The sequence below is a fragment of the Phyllostomus discolor genome, chromosome 7, assembly GCF_004126475.2.
Source record: "Phyllostomus discolor isolate MPI-MPIP mPhyDis1 chromosome 7, mPhyDis1.pri.v3, whole genome shotgun sequence".
Taxonomy (NCBI): Eukaryota; Metazoa; Chordata; class Mammalia; order Chiroptera; family Phyllostomidae; genus Phyllostomus; species Phyllostomus discolor.
Genome location: NC_040909.2, coordinates 5,769,157 through 5,784,277, shown reverse-complemented (window position 1 = coordinate 5,784,277; position 15,121 = coordinate 5,769,157). Strand labels below are relative to the sequence as shown.

Sequence of the window (15,121 nt, the reverse complement as noted above, 5' to 3'; positions counted from 1 at the left end):
TAAATAAGAGAGATCTTTAAGTATCTATCAGAAACAATCAAAACTGTCCACATTTTACCTGCTTGGCTAGACTGACAAAAAAGAAAACTGCAAGGCTAAACAACCAGAAGGCCAAGAAGGAGTTCTATAATATGATAATGTTCGAATCATAATTAGTAATATAATCCAAGAATGTCAAGTGACTCCTTTTGCCACTTACATGAAATTTCATACAAATTATAAAACATACCACAAAAATGTTTTTGTCCTCCCCCATTTCTTGACACTCTGAATTTTAAAACTATCACACTTTAAGTGCTTTAGTCTAACTGTTACAATACTTTTAAATACAATAGCGCCTAAGAGGTAATATCTAATCTCTGTATTAAGTAATGGAAACGCACACAACACCTAACCCTGAAATCCGGGGCAACCTTAATGTGAAGGACGGTACTAAACCGCTGTCTGAAAACGCCTGCGGGTCAGACGGCCCAGCCCAGTCCTTACCCAGAGCCGCCTTTGCCGCAGCAGACGCCACGCGAGGGTCCACCACGGACGCCAGAAAGGCCACGGTGCTCATGACCGGGTTTCCTGACTGACTGAAGGGGACAGGCTGGTACGCCAGGGGCCCCAGGGAGGCGTCTGAGTTCTCGAGGTAGGGGTCCTCGATGGGAAGCCTCAAGAAGTGGAGGATGCACTCATCCTGCGTACGGCTCCCGACGTGCTCCGACACCTTGTTCCAGTCGTCCTTGTACATCTCCAGGGCCTGCGGCGGGGACAGAACAGGGGCTTCAGTGGCCGGTAACAAGGAGTGCTGTGTAACACCATCGGAAGCCTGTGATTATTGCTGACACGGGCATTTTTATTTTTAAAGGCTTTATTTATTTTTAGACAGAGAAGAAGGGAGGAAGAGAAGATGAGAAACATCAGTGTGTGGTTGTCTCTCCCGCGCCCCACACCGGGGAACCTGACCCGCAACCCAGGCATGTGCCCTGACTGGGAATCGAACCAGCGACCTTTTGGTTCCCAGGCCAGTGCTCAATCCAGAGTCACACCAGCCAGGGCTTTTACATAGCAACAACAACAAGAAGAAAAAAGAAAATGGTTATACTTCACATTAAAAGGCATGCACATCATAAAGGAAAAACAGCTGTCTTTTATCAGTACATATGGTTGTTTATACAGAAAATCCAAGGAGTCTACATGAAAGGCACTAAAACTACCAAGTTCTGCAAGGTCACAGGACAGAAGGGAACAGAAAAACTCAATTAGATTTCTATTTACACCAGTAGTAAACGTTCTCTTAATTGGGTGAAATTAAAGTATGTAAAATAGCACGAAACGAAATGCTCAGGAGTGAGCACGTTAACGAACGGGCAAGGCCCGCACGCAGCAGACAGGTGCCGAGAGAAACCGGCGGCCTGCACAGAGCCGGGCCCGCGTCCCCGCCCCCGGCAGGAAGCCTCGGTGCCCGAGGGGTGTCCGCTCTCTCCGAACGGACCCGCCTCGGCGCACCACCATGCACACTCCATGCCTGTTCTGTTAGAAGTTCCGAAGCTGGCACTGAAATTTATGAAAAACACACAATTCTAGTTTGAAAATTAATGATTTTTCATGGAAAATGCTGGGAAAAAGTCAACAAAGACAGTGAAAGCAATCTCTTCCAAGAGCGGGAGGGACAGAGCGGCAGGAGGAAGTCAGAAACACACGCAGGGCCGGGGGTTCCTGGATGGACTGGGGAAGAGGGCCGTGTCCGGCAGCTGTCCCGAGCGGCTCCTCGCACGGCCTCTCAGAGCCGGGATGGCCACACAGGGGCACCTGCGCCTCCTCGGGGACACTGGCAATATCTGGGGAACTTGTGGTTGATGTAACGGGGGAGGTGCTACTGGCACCTAGTTGGTGGAGACGATGGATGCTGTTCCACATGCCACAGCGCCCTTGAGAGCCCACAGTAAAACAGGGCCCGTGCCGCGCCCACAGCTCCCCCACGCCTGCCTGCCTGCCTCAGCGAGTTCCGGCCCGGCCCCAAACGCTGCTCCAGGCGTTCCTCCTCCGGGGCACTCCTCAGAACCCGGGCCAGCAACTGGTCTCCCGCATTCCATTCCTTGACAAACAAGGCTGATTCTGGGTTGCCTCTGGATAGGCAGCAGCCTTGGGTAAGTCTAGAAGGAATTACTCAGAAAAAAGACCCAGGCTGAAACAAACAAACGAAAAATTTATCCTACCAGGTCCGTGGGGCCAGAAACATGTAACTGGGACCATTTCAGGTTTTGTGAGCAGGAATTTTGGGAGCATACTCCATCATAATCTTTTCAAACTGTTATCTAAACTTTTTTTCCTTTAATCATTTTCCTTCAGCCAGACAAAAATAACCAAGTCCAGAAAGGTTTTTTTTTCCCTGAATAAAGCTCAGGAACCCTACAACCTGCAAAATTCAAGCAAGAGCCAACACTCAGAACAGCACAGCAAGGCTGAGAACAGTGAGATTCGGAGCCTGGGCGCTGACAGGGGGCTGACAGCGACAGGAAAGGTATTACCAGACCTTTTATAATAACTACAAACACCTCACCCTCTGGCCGTAATCCGGGTCTTCACCATTTACCAGGATCCTGAAAACTGCCTCTCTATCCTTAAATCCATCCCTCTCCCTGCTGCCACAGTCAAGTACATTTCACACAGGACACTGGCTCTCTCTCGCCTAAAACCATGTCATTGCTCATTTTCATCTTGTGGACTCAAGGCCAGCCAGGACTGGGGCTCTGCCCGCTTCTTCCGCTCCTGCTCTGCGGTGTTCCCGGAACACCCAGCTGCCACGACACCGTTCCTGAGCACCGCTGTGCACACCGTTCTACACCAGAGAGCCTGCGCGTGAGAAGCTGTCCATCACGGCTTCCCCACCCAGCCCGGTGGCACAGCCACTGCTCTGCATGTGTCTTGGGCCCCAGTGTGCCTCCAACTGTGAAGCTGAGGACACTGTGGTCATTTTGGGTTTTAATCTGTTCCTGTCTCCCCGATCGACTCTGAACTCCTTAACTGCTGAGACTCTGGCCTCGCCCCTCACCCTGCAGGGTCTGCCATAGCACCTGAAACACCGGGCCCCTCGGCCACACTTCACATGCAACTGGGCTACACCAGGAAAGGAATTAATGGCTCCAAACTTAAAAAACAAACAAACGGAAGACATGCTCATCTAAAGAAAATACCATTTCTCGGGTTGCATATTAAGTGCGTGCATACTGTGAGAAAATCTTTGACGCTGATTACTAAATATCTCCTGCTACTACAGTTTCTATAACCTAAACATGTTCAGTTCTATAACTGAAAACATGGAAGACGCTCTCTTAGTGAGTGGTAGACAAACGTTAACGACCCTCATGAATCTCACTCGCAGGTACAAGATTTCACATCCATCAGTGATCTAAGGGGAAATGAACACACGGCCCGAGAAAGCCACGCAGGCGCAGGAAGCACCCACGTCAACACGGGAGAACACGGAAGCTCCCAGGTTCAAGTTCTGTCCATTTCAAGCCTGGGGACAAATGACCAGGAAGGGTATTTTATCAGCCGTAAACTTAAGCATAAGCTCTGAAAGCACCTTTAACCGCCCCCCCCCCCACCCCAAAAGCTATGGAAGGGAACAGCTCCACTTCTTCACGTGGCGTCTGATTCTGCCGATGCTGTCACTCCCAACTGCGGCAAGGACCGACTTGGCCTTCTGTGGCTTCTTGCACCGATGACACATTTTCAGGAAAAACACCTGAAATTCCTCACACATTTTACAATTGAAATCCTACTCAAACAGCCTCCCCTTCATCATATGGATCCTCTGCAAAATTTTTCTTAAAAAGCTAATGCAGAGCCTTTTGTTTGCAAAATGGAAATGATGTCTCCGACATTTATCATAAAACAATGAAACGAACGTAAGACAGTAACCAGCAGCCTCCATACGAGAGCAGTGCTTTGATAGAGACCACACCCAGTAAAATCTTTTTTAATAAAAATGGGTGGTTTCAAGAATAATCCAAAATATCCAGGATACTGCCTGTATGATATCTAATAAAATACTGGAGGTTTTTTTTTTTTGAAGACCCTAATGAGTCTTCCAGATTTATTAGGAAGAAACGGACTGTGTTTTTGGTTATAAACCCATTAAAACTTTCCTTCTGACTTCCTGCTCTTGAGCTATCAGCAAACAAACAAACTTCATGAATAGAAGGTGTTGGCGGTAAACAGTGCTGCGGGGAAGCCCTTTATCTCTCTCTGTAAGCCGGGACACACCTGTTAATGCAACCGAGTGCTTGAAAGAAAACACCAACCACGGCCCGGGCCCCACCTGCAGGAGGGACAAAGCACGGTTGTGGGAAGATGCTGCGGTTTCCCTCCTGTGTCGGGTGTAAACAGGGGCTCGGCCTCGCTGACCTCACTCTGTATTTACCGTCCACTGGTCTTCCGCGTGACCAGGGAGAGGAGGAAATCCTGGGCATCGACGTGCGGCCCCAAGGAGTGACGTGGGGCCCACTGCCCCAGCTGGGGGTGCACAGCTCAGTTTCTCTGCGGAACCCAACAGAAGCGTGTGTTCTATCCCCCCTGCCGTGCTGAGCCCTTTTATTTTTAATTTTAGATTTTATTTCTTTATTTTTGGAGAGAGGGGAAGGCAGGGAGAAAGAGAGGAAGAGAAACACTGGTGTGCAAGAGAAACACAGATCGGCTGCGTTGTGCACGCGCCCAACAGGGGACCTGGCCTGCAACCCACACACGTGCCCTGACCGGGAATCGAAGTGGTGACCCTCTGGCCTGTGGGATGACGCCCAACCCACCGAGCCACACCAGTCAGGGCAGCACTGAGCCCTTTCACATGAACATCCACGGCATATGACTAGGCAAAACAGTCCTGACACAAGTAAAAACTGGCTAAGAAAAGAAGCTCTCTGTATGTCGCTGCTACTGAGTGGGCAGGTGAGAATTAAGAAAACAAAGAAGAAAGAAATCTCTTTGAATTTTGATCCTGAGAGAAAGATACTGTGACAAGGAAAATAAAGGTGTAAAAAAGAAAACAGTTAACACACCACTAAAACTTCTTAAGGAACCACAACTATTAAAAAAACTCGAAAAACCAAATTAACGCTTTACAGAAACACGAGGCATCTCCAGTATACCTCAAGATGTGGTCTGGAGACCCAAGAGGGACCAGACTCAGGCAGGACGGATCAAAACCCTTTTCACTACAATGCTGGAGCACCTCTGCCCGCCTTGCCACGTGACGTCTGCAGTGATGGGGGTGGGGCAGAGGCAACGGTGGAGGTGCCACCGGCCCGCGGGGTGAGGCCCCGCAACGTGAATCAAGGCGGCAGTGCCCGAGTACTTTCGTCACAGTCACTCCTTCCTCACCACCGCGTACTGGCAAAGACCAAACACACCGACTTTCCTCAAATGGTTCCCGAGTGAGACGGTGGAAATTGTGAATTTCACTGACTGACTCTCAACCCGCCCGTGTTTTAAATGTCCGGAGTGTGAAACAGAGGCACGCGGAGAACTAAAGGTCGGCTGTCAAAGCGCCACGGCCGTCTGCGCGGGGAGGCCTCCGTGAGACTGTGCCAGTTTGAGCTCGACCAGCCACTCCTTTCACCAGAAACCGTTTTTACTGGGGCAAATGGCTGACACGTCATTGGTTGTGCAGACACAGATACCTGACTGACATTTCCTGCAAAGCAAACAAGAATTCTCAGCCCTGGCTGGCGTAGCTCAGTGGATTGAGCACGGGCTGGGAACCAAAGTGTCCCAGGTTCGATTCCCAGCCAGGGTACATTCCTGGGTTGCGGGCCATGGCCCCCAGCAACCGCACATTGGTGTTTCTCTCTCTCTTTCTCCCTCCCTTCCCTCTCTAAAAAATAAACAAACAAATGAATAAATAAACTCTTAAAAAAAAAAAAGAATTCTCCAAATGCCATCTCCAGGAACACAACTGATAGTGTTAATTGCCAACAATTAAAAAAAATTAGAATTCTGAAAGATATGCATTTGCCATAAAAACCTGACCGAATACTTTACAAACAATTTCAGATGAGATGAGCTTGGTACTAATATTACCAAATGAGACTTTAAAAATATAGTATAATAAACTGTTATCAACACTTGGAAGATCTGAACAATCAGTAAACTAGTATCCTCCAATGTATCAATGCGAGATGTTACACAATCATAAATGGATAGAAGATAAGTCAAAAGATCAATGGATTCCATGCTGTAACTACCCTTTAAGAAACTACAAGTGGTCAAGTTTTAATGTGGAATCAAAAAGGAACATCCCTGAAAAAGCCATTAAGATACTCCAGCTTCCCCCCAGGAATCATCATCACGTCCAGGCGACGCCAGATTTCCCTAATATGCTTAAATTCAAACAACATACTGGATGGAAAGCAAATGTTAAAATCCAGTTGTATTCCACTAGGCCAAACATTACAGAATTGCTTAAATGTATAACGTCACACTTTTCACTAATCTTTTTTTTCAAATGCTGTTTTCCTTTTTTAAAAAATGCTTCTGAATTTTTTTTTGAGTAACATCGGTTAATAAAATTATACAGGTTTCAGGTGTACAATTTTGTAACACACCATCTGTATATATTGTATTGTGTGTTCACCACCCTAAGTTAGGTCTCCTTCCCACACCATTTGCCCTTTACACCCTCCTACCTGCAGCCATGCCCTTCCCCTCTGGTAATCACCACACTATTGTCTGTGTCAGTGCATTTTTTTTCCTTTGCTCAACCCCTTTCCCCTTTCCCCCAGCCCCTCAACCCCCTGCTCTGACAGCTGTCACTCTGTTCTTGGTATCTGTGAGTCTCTGTTTTCTTTGTTAGTTCATTTTTGTTCATTAGACTCCACACGTAAGTGAAAGCATGGTGATGTAACCGAGCAGTGGAAAGAATCCTGGAACTGCCCATCTGAAGAAATATAGTTGAGCAAAAAACCCAGTCGGTGTCCTCTGGGTCTAGTCCACTGCTAGTCGGCCTCTGTTCCTCGCAGGCGGAAGCACCCCTGCGCATCTAACAAGCGCGCTCCTCTGCCCTAACCCAGCCCCCACAGGCACGCTCCGCCACAAACACCAGGCAGGGCCCAGACGGCTGCGGTTCGCTAGCTGAACACCGATCAATGGCCCCTCCGCAGAAATATGGCTAAAGATGAAACCCAAATTTCTCTCCTTTCTACCCTTCAGAGGAGAAATAATTGCTAGGATCTCCTTGTGCAATTACTTTTAAGAATCTCCAAAGACATGAAGAAATCCAAGTAACCATTCAACAAAATCTGACAGGGATCCCTTGCAGTGTCACTGGCTTACCAGCCTCTTGCTTTCACGGACAAAACGGTGCTGTCCATGGCAGCAGGCCCCCCAGCCACCTCTCTGGGGTCCTCTGGGAAGTGCAGCACAGAGGCCGCGCACGCACACAGGCGCTTCGGACTGACCGGCAACGACTGCGGCGGGCCGAGCGAAGGCAGACCGCTGCCTGAAGAAGTAGTGCTCAGCTTCCAAGGACAACCTGCTGCTCAAGGGCAGCCAATTACTGCTCCGTGAAAAGGAGGTCCCACAACTGCCAGATCTTCCGATTTTGGAGGGAAACCGAAAAACCTGTCGAAGCTCCAATATTTGTTTAATGTTGGCACCAGATTTTAAACAAAAAAAATCCAACCCGGGCCAAAATAACACTTATCCAGGCTTTATCTCCCTTATTGACAGCCGGTATATAACCTCTAGGTTTAATATTTAAATAATAAGGGCCCAAGAGAATTCTATTAAACTTCATTCCATGGATCGAAACATTTCAGAATAAACCCCGAAGGTAGGTCTGAGACGCCGGCCACAGGAGCGCGCCACCCGCCCGGCTCACGGCGGACACAGGGCTCACCATCGGTGTGCTCGCTCACTCACCTCCAGGAGCAGCAGGGTCTCCTGCTCCGTCCACTCCCGCCCAGCACTGGCTCCTTTGCTCTGAAAAACAAAAGCAGAAATTACCAACTGGTTCCTGGCGGCTGCGTGTGGAGCTCGGCAGGACTCCTTTCTAAGTTCCGGGCTGTTTTCTGCAAACCGCCCAGAGAAATCCCCGCTGACAGCAGGAAACACTTAGGGACCCTAAACTCCCAACAGAAAGGGTGATCTGTTTCAAAGACTTCTTGTCTATCAGTAACTCACAGGTGATTTAGACGTATTATTTCTATTATTTTGACATGAAAAGACCTCGTGACGCTGCACAGGCGCAGTACCTTAATGGACACCACGAGTCTGCTACAGTACTACAACCATGATGGAAATATCGGGTGTACCTTGAAGGCAGTGTTTTATTCTAGCGTCAAGGACAGACTGTACTACACCTAAAGTCCTTGAGGGGATTCTTGGTTCCGGCTGTGACAGATTCGTGTTATCTCACTTAAAAAAAAAAACTTTTTTTTTAAGACTTTTTTGTTTATTTATTTTTAGGTAGAGGGGAAGAGAGGGAAAAACAGAGGAAGAGAAACATCAATGTGTGGCTGTCTCCTGCACACCCGCCACTGGGGACCTGGCCCACAACCCAGGGATGTGCCCTGACTGGGAATGGAACTGGAGACCCTTTGGTCCGCAGGTCAGCACTCAGCCCACTGAGCCACACCAGCCAGGGCTTTTTCAGCATTTCAAATGTTATTATTCTGTCCTCTGGTTTCTAACATTTCTGCTTCAAAATCAGATATCAGTTACTGTTTCTTCTAATTTAATGTGTCCGTCCCCAATCCCACACCCACCCCTTCTCTCCTTGGCTGTTTCCAACACAAGTTTAAGCATAAGGTGCCTGTGTGTGGTTTTCTGTGTCCAAATTTTAATCTGTTCAGTCTTTCTTATTCTGTGATTTGGTGTCTTCTGATTAGTTATGGAAAATTTTCAGCCATTACACCTTCAAATATCACTTTGGCTCCATGTTTTCCTTCTTACAGGTCTTGAAGGATCGATGAACTTGTATTTTCCCACAGTATCTCATGTGCCTCTTCTCTTACACTGTGTTGTCTTTGTCTTTTCTTATTCCACTTCTTTTCTCCTTAGTCCTTCCGTTTCCATAAACCTACTAACCTGACTGAGTTCTCTAGCCCCGCCTTCTGCTCTATCCTGCCTGCTGATAAACTCATCCACTGAGCTAATTTCGGGTATAGTTTTCAATTAAACAGTATTTACTTGATGCTTGTTATAGATTCCAATTCTCTGCTGAAATTTCCCACTTGTCCTCTATTTGCTTTTAACATATTAACCACAGTTATTTTTTAAATACCTATCTCCTAATCATACTGAAAAAAAGAAAAGCAACAACAACAACAACGACGACGGTAGAAGTGGCTGGTGCTTCCTAAAAGGCCGTCGGGTTAAGGAGTGCGCTGACCCCTCACGCCGCAGACAGCGGATGGAGCGTCTCACGGGGAGCGATGCTCCTTAGGAGGAAGGGGCACAAAGAGGACACGCGAGATGGCAGTCGGTGCGTGTCTAAGGAGTCCTTACCTTTGCTAAGGTTTTCTTGGAGTAGATGTCAGTACGGAGACCAAAGTTCTGCAAATCAATTGGTTTTTCCTTGTTCTTTTCGGGGAAATTTAACATCTGCTGAGCGGCGGGGACCTGTGAGGCGGACACATGATAAATAGCTGCAGCGACCTCTGCAAAGTCAAGGGGACGGAGTTTTAAAGGACGGTTTCACCTGGCACTCAGCAAACCACTCACTCCTGGTGGAGGCGCTACAGGAAAAAGACGCTAACACCTTCACACTGCACTTCTAACAAACCTCCAACAGATGAGAAACATGTTTCTATCTTTTGTAAGTCACAGAGAAAACAGACAACAAACTGACTTAAATATGATATTCTGTTCACAATGGAGGGCAATAAGGTGACTGACACAATGTATTTAACAACACGTGTGTGGATGTCCACTTTCCAAATGTTACAAAGGGGAGGAAGTTTTAAACAGTTTAACAAACGACATTTAGTTAGTGCCTTTGGTGACAAGTGATTAAGGGAATCAGGAGCAGGAAAGAGCATCTGTAACACTTGGCAGGAGGAGGGACAGAGGGAGGGACTAAGGGGAGAGCACTTCCGGAAACACTGAAATAGTCTGACAGACTCAGACATTCACAACAGACGAGAACGAACAAGCCCGCCCACCGCTAACCAACAGTACTGTCACACGACGACAGCGGCAGTCCCTGGACGTGGAGGCCAGATGTGGCCACCGGTCACCCGAAGGCGGCACGCACTCACCTGCGGGGACCGGAGATGCAGCGGCACGAGCCCAGAGGGGGTGTCAGCCAGCACGTTGAAATGAGGAGTAGGAGGAGGTCCCATGGCCATGGGCCGGCTCTCTGGGTCCACTTGGTAATTAACAAGCCCCCACTGCTCCAAAAAGGCATGAACCCTAAAGAATAAAGCCAAGAGTTAAAATCTGGAGGCTGTACCTCATCTCCTTCATAACCATCATCATCTTAAAAAAAAAATAAAAAAACAAAACCAAAAACCAAATGTGTTCTCTGTAGGCCAGGACCATCACAAAGTACTGACAATTTTGGTTTGTTGAATGAGGGATGATTTCTATAAACTCAAAGTGATACTGACAATATAGCCACTCAAGACCTAGTATAAAGCCTAATCATTTCAAGCCTGGCTGGTGTGGCTCAGTGGACTGAGTGCCGACCTGTGAACCAAAAGGTTGCCACTTCGATCCCCAGTCAGGGCACATGCGTGGGTTGTGGGCCAGGTCCCCAGTAGGGGGCATGTGAGAGGCAACCACACATTCATGTTTCTGTCCCTTTCTCCCTTCCCCTCTGTAAAAATAAATAAACTCTTTAAGAAAAAAAGTGAACACAGGCACACACAGACCAAGCTCCCCGGCGAGCCACCTTTCGGTGTGTTCCTGTAGAAAGACCCAGGGCATTCCCCATCCCAATCCACTACCTCTGCTCATTTCATAATGTGACTCTAGGATAAAAGGTTATACAAAACCTTAAAGAGAGGATCAAATCCCAAGTCTTACCAATATTCACCCCCTAAATGAAAGACCTAAGACTGAGTTACTTTCATTGACCAGAGAACATCCAGCTCAATGACACGTCCGACGGAAAGTGTCGGGAACCGCCGGCCGCGGCGGGCCCGAGCGCCAGGCGTCTCACCTCATCACCGCGCACACGTCCCCCGTCAGGTTCCGCCGGCAAGCGGTGCTGGTCAGGTATTCCTGGGGGTTCAGGCGGTATGTGTCGATCATAAAATTTCGATATGCCAAGTATCTAAAAGGCAAAGACAAAATTCATAAGGTCAGAAACAGTACCTTGGAGCTAAAACTCTGCCGAGTCCTCACACCCGAACACAACAGAAAGCCAACATAACGTCCCAACAACCAAACACACTGACGTGTGGGGTGTTTACAGCCGACGAGTGCGGATGGAGACAGCTGCCTGCAGCACCCCCTTCCTTAGGCTGTCTCCCCAGCTACAGCCGACCCTCCGTACCCGGGGATTCTCAACTGCAGAAGGAAAAAACTGTTTCCGATCCACCATTGGTTAAACCTGCAGAAGCAAAACCCGTGGGCCGACTGCACAGGGGTGACCACATCCTGGTCTCGGGAATCCCTGGGGGGGGGGTCTTGGAATGTATCCCCTGCAGGTAAGGGGGTACTGTGCTATGCGTCTAGCATGTACCATGTGCCGGGCACAGTTCTGAGCACTTTCAACGCATTTAACCCTCCCAGTCTCTCTGGGAAGTACGGTCTATTGTCACCCCACCTACGGAAGAGGAAAGGAAAGCACCCAGGGTTAAAGAATCTGTTCTAGGACACAGGCTGGTGGGGAGGGGTGAGGTGGAATTCAGCACAGCCAGCGAGGGGCTCTCGGCCTGCGCTGCATCCTGCTCTGTCCTCTCCCTGGGGTCACGTGGGGACGCGGCTCTGGCACGGCGACAGACCTTCCGCTCGGCAGTTTTTCAGAGATCGCAACCAGGCAATGAGTAGAATCCATGGGGCCAGACTCAGAGGTAACACATGATATATTTTTTTAAAAGGAGAAAAAAGCAAACCTGGGGGTCAGAGCAGGTTTCACAATGCACCCAAGCATTTCTGACACAAAATACCTATAAAACAGGTGTTGAGAAGCTAGAGACGAAGCAAAAGTTCTCGCCACGGTAGTCGGGCAGGCTGAGGTCAGCTGCCCTGGCGCAGAGAAGGCACGCTGCTCAGAGAGGGGCCTGTAGAGGCCGGTGGGCAAACACAGGCTGGGAGGTGAATTTACAGCGTTACATGGGCAAAGTACCGAACTGCTCTTTTAAACAGAAGACGCCCCAGGACCACAGTACTTGTAAGATGCTGGCAATAAGCAAATCAGGTGGAACATACCATGTCTGAGTAGATAGAAAAACCATCAGGGAAGTAACAGAGTTTCTTACGCCAAAGCTTTGACTGTCTCCAAATGACTCCTTACAGCTTTGTTATAAAAATGCTGACTTTGCCCTGGCTGGTGTGGCTCGGTAGACTGATTGTGGGCCTGAGAACCAAAAGCTGGCTGGTTTGATTCCCAGGAGAGGGAACATGCCTGGGTTGCAGGCCAGGTTCCCAGTTTCTCTATTCCCCCATCCCCACTCTCTAAAAATAAATAAATAAAATCTCTTAAAAATGCTAACTGTATCTTTGACATCTGAACTTAGAATCTCAAACTGTCTTACACAATCTACCACCAGCATGGATTTATTATTATTCAGTTACTCGTACTGTGCCATGTGCTTTGTGGACCAAGCCCTCCCTCACAACCCCCACAAGAGGCCTCTATTTTGCCGTCACATGTGCATAACAGACGATGGAACGACACTACGAAGATGGTACATGGGAAGATATTTACGGTATAATAGGTGTGGGTTTATTTTAGACGCAAGAGTTTCAGAAGTATGTATTTAACGGTTACCAGGCAAAAGCAGAAATACATCCTGACAAACTTCTTTCCAATAAAAGTTCTTCTATTTCCAATGCAAAAGCACAACAATCCTTTATGCAATGAAGAGCCATTCATACGCAGCTGTATCATTCTATTTGGCATTCTTTTAGTGACTCGTCATTCAACAGGAAAATAAGATAAAAATTCCATTTCCTCCTAGATTATTACATATAAATATCTGTAGTTCACAATCCATTTGGACACACAAATGGACAGTTAGAAAGCAACCTGAACAAATTTCAGGGAAAAATCATTACTGAGTTCAAACTTTATTTGCAAGAACTGACGTGTATGCAGTTCAAGGCTGAGAAAAAAGAAATCTGAAACAATGGGCTGTAAGGCAACAAATCCTGTGCAGCCGAGACAGGAGTAAGACATCCGCAAACCTTCACACATTAGCAAACATTAACTCAGAGGTATGCTTTCAGAGCCCCGCCACACACACACACACACACACACGCAATCTCCCTGAACACCGGCCCCACTGAGGCACGTAACGGTATCAGGACCACATCTCTGCATGTCACTCACATCTCTGGAGTCTTGGATTTGTTTTTCCCATTGAAGAACTCGGGAAGGGCACGCCGTTCGATCACGTGAATACTGCAAAGGAAAAAAAAGAGGAATGGGGGAACACCGCCACTACCCACCCACCAGCATGCTTTGTGACAAGCAGTGGTTATATTGTGGAAAAATGTTTCTTTAACCTATGAAAACCTACAAAATTACATATTGTTATGACCCTCTGCTCTTTGTTAATTCTAGGGGAATGCTAGTTTCTTAAGTGTGTCCTTAGGCATCCTGAATCTTACCATGCAGTTACAAACACTAATGAGACTGAGACCCAAGTTTAAGACTAATTTAACACAGTAATCAGTGTAAAGAAAACCAACCTTCAGAGAAGGGCTATATAGTTATTCTGTGTCCCAGCTTTCCGTTTCAACCCATTCAGAAAAAACATTCGGAGCTGGTTTTACAAGCATGCAAAAAAGTTTCAGTGTTATAGCCATACCTTGTGGTTTTGGAAAAAAATAAAATATTGCTCAGTGAACCATCCACCCTATTCGTTTAAATTGGCTTCCAAAGACTTCTAAATTGTATATATATAGATGTATATGTATTTGGTGCCACAGCTGTCCTTGAAGAATACTAATAATGCAAACAATCACGGAGAGCAAGCAGAATATCCAAACAGGACCACCCGATTCTGAGCGGGGCGGCCTCACCGGAGTAAGTACACAACCTTCCAAGGAAAGCACCTGAACACAGCCAACGTCTGTTTGGAGGGCAGGGGGTGAGTGTTGGCACACGTATTTAAAAATAACAAACCGAGCAAACGAACCTCAGCCTGATGCATCAGAGTCACCCTCATGAAACACCCATCAGTACCTGTGGCCCCAGCTGTCCCCCACCACGCTCCAGTGACACCGCAGAGGGCGTGGCGGTGACAGGGAGGGGGCAGAGAAGGCCCGTTCCCGTGAATGTTTTTACACACCCAGGGTTTGCACGGGAAAAGCTCTGAATGTCAATATATTTCCTATTAAAACGAAGCTATTACTGGGCAGTGAATTGAGTCTCTTTTGCACATCTCCTTCATGTTTTCAAGTCATACAATAATCAGTGTTTTATAATTATTAAATATGTAAGCATTTGTCTATCTGAATAATAACCACATGTTCCAGCTGACAAACATTTCACAACCCTACTACAGCACAACACCATTGACCTTCCTCCTCGAAACTGTTCTAAAACAAACATGAAACCGCCTTCCCTCTCTCCCGGTCCAGCGTGACAGCGACACCGACACCGACACCGAGGTGGGACTTGGGACGACGTGGCTCAGCGCCTCTGCAGGTGCGCGGGGCCACTCACCAGTTGTAATCAAACCACGACGCATAGCTGGGGATGATGATGTGATTGGTCTGCTCCGTCACGTTATCCTCTCCAGGGTCAGCGGGCCGGCTCTGATCGCCTTTGCTGGGGTCTTCGTCTTCCTGCGGACAAGAAACCCGAGTTCCGAGACCCAGACAACCACCTCGACACGCACAGCGGCCGTCAGGCTTCTGACGCCACGTCCCAGAAGACGGAGCTACCTGGTCCAACTCCAAGAGCCAGGAACACCCAATCTCAAGAGAAAACAGTCTTTCACAATTGTTAAGGCACCTT

At 47.8% G+C, this 15,121-nt stretch overlaps 1 protein-coding gene across 1 annotated transcript in view; it reads right to left on the bottom strand.

Annotated features, from left to right (window-relative positions):
• The window catches only part of SMARCC1 (SWI/SNF related, matrix associated, actin dependent regulator of chromatin subfamily c member 1), a 102,877-nt gene that overhangs the window by 38,020 nt on the left and 49,736 nt on the right, over positions 1-15,121 (bottom strand). Inside the window, exons 14-20 of the mRNA XM_028518116.2 lie at positions 14,828-14,949; positions 13,487-13,558; positions 11,150-11,263; positions 10,245-10,398; positions 9,493-9,606; positions 7,906-7,965; positions 487-745 (exon numbers count right to left, since the gene is read on the bottom strand). Coding sequence (XP_028373917.1) covers positions 487-745; positions 7,906-7,965; positions 9,493-9,606; positions 10,245-10,398; positions 11,150-11,263; positions 13,487-13,558; positions 14,828-14,949 — 895 coding nt within the window. The remainder of the gene's footprint in view (positions 1-486; positions 746-7,905; positions 7,966-9,492; positions 9,607-10,244; positions 10,399-11,149; positions 11,264-13,486; positions 13,559-14,827; positions 14,950-15,121) is intronic.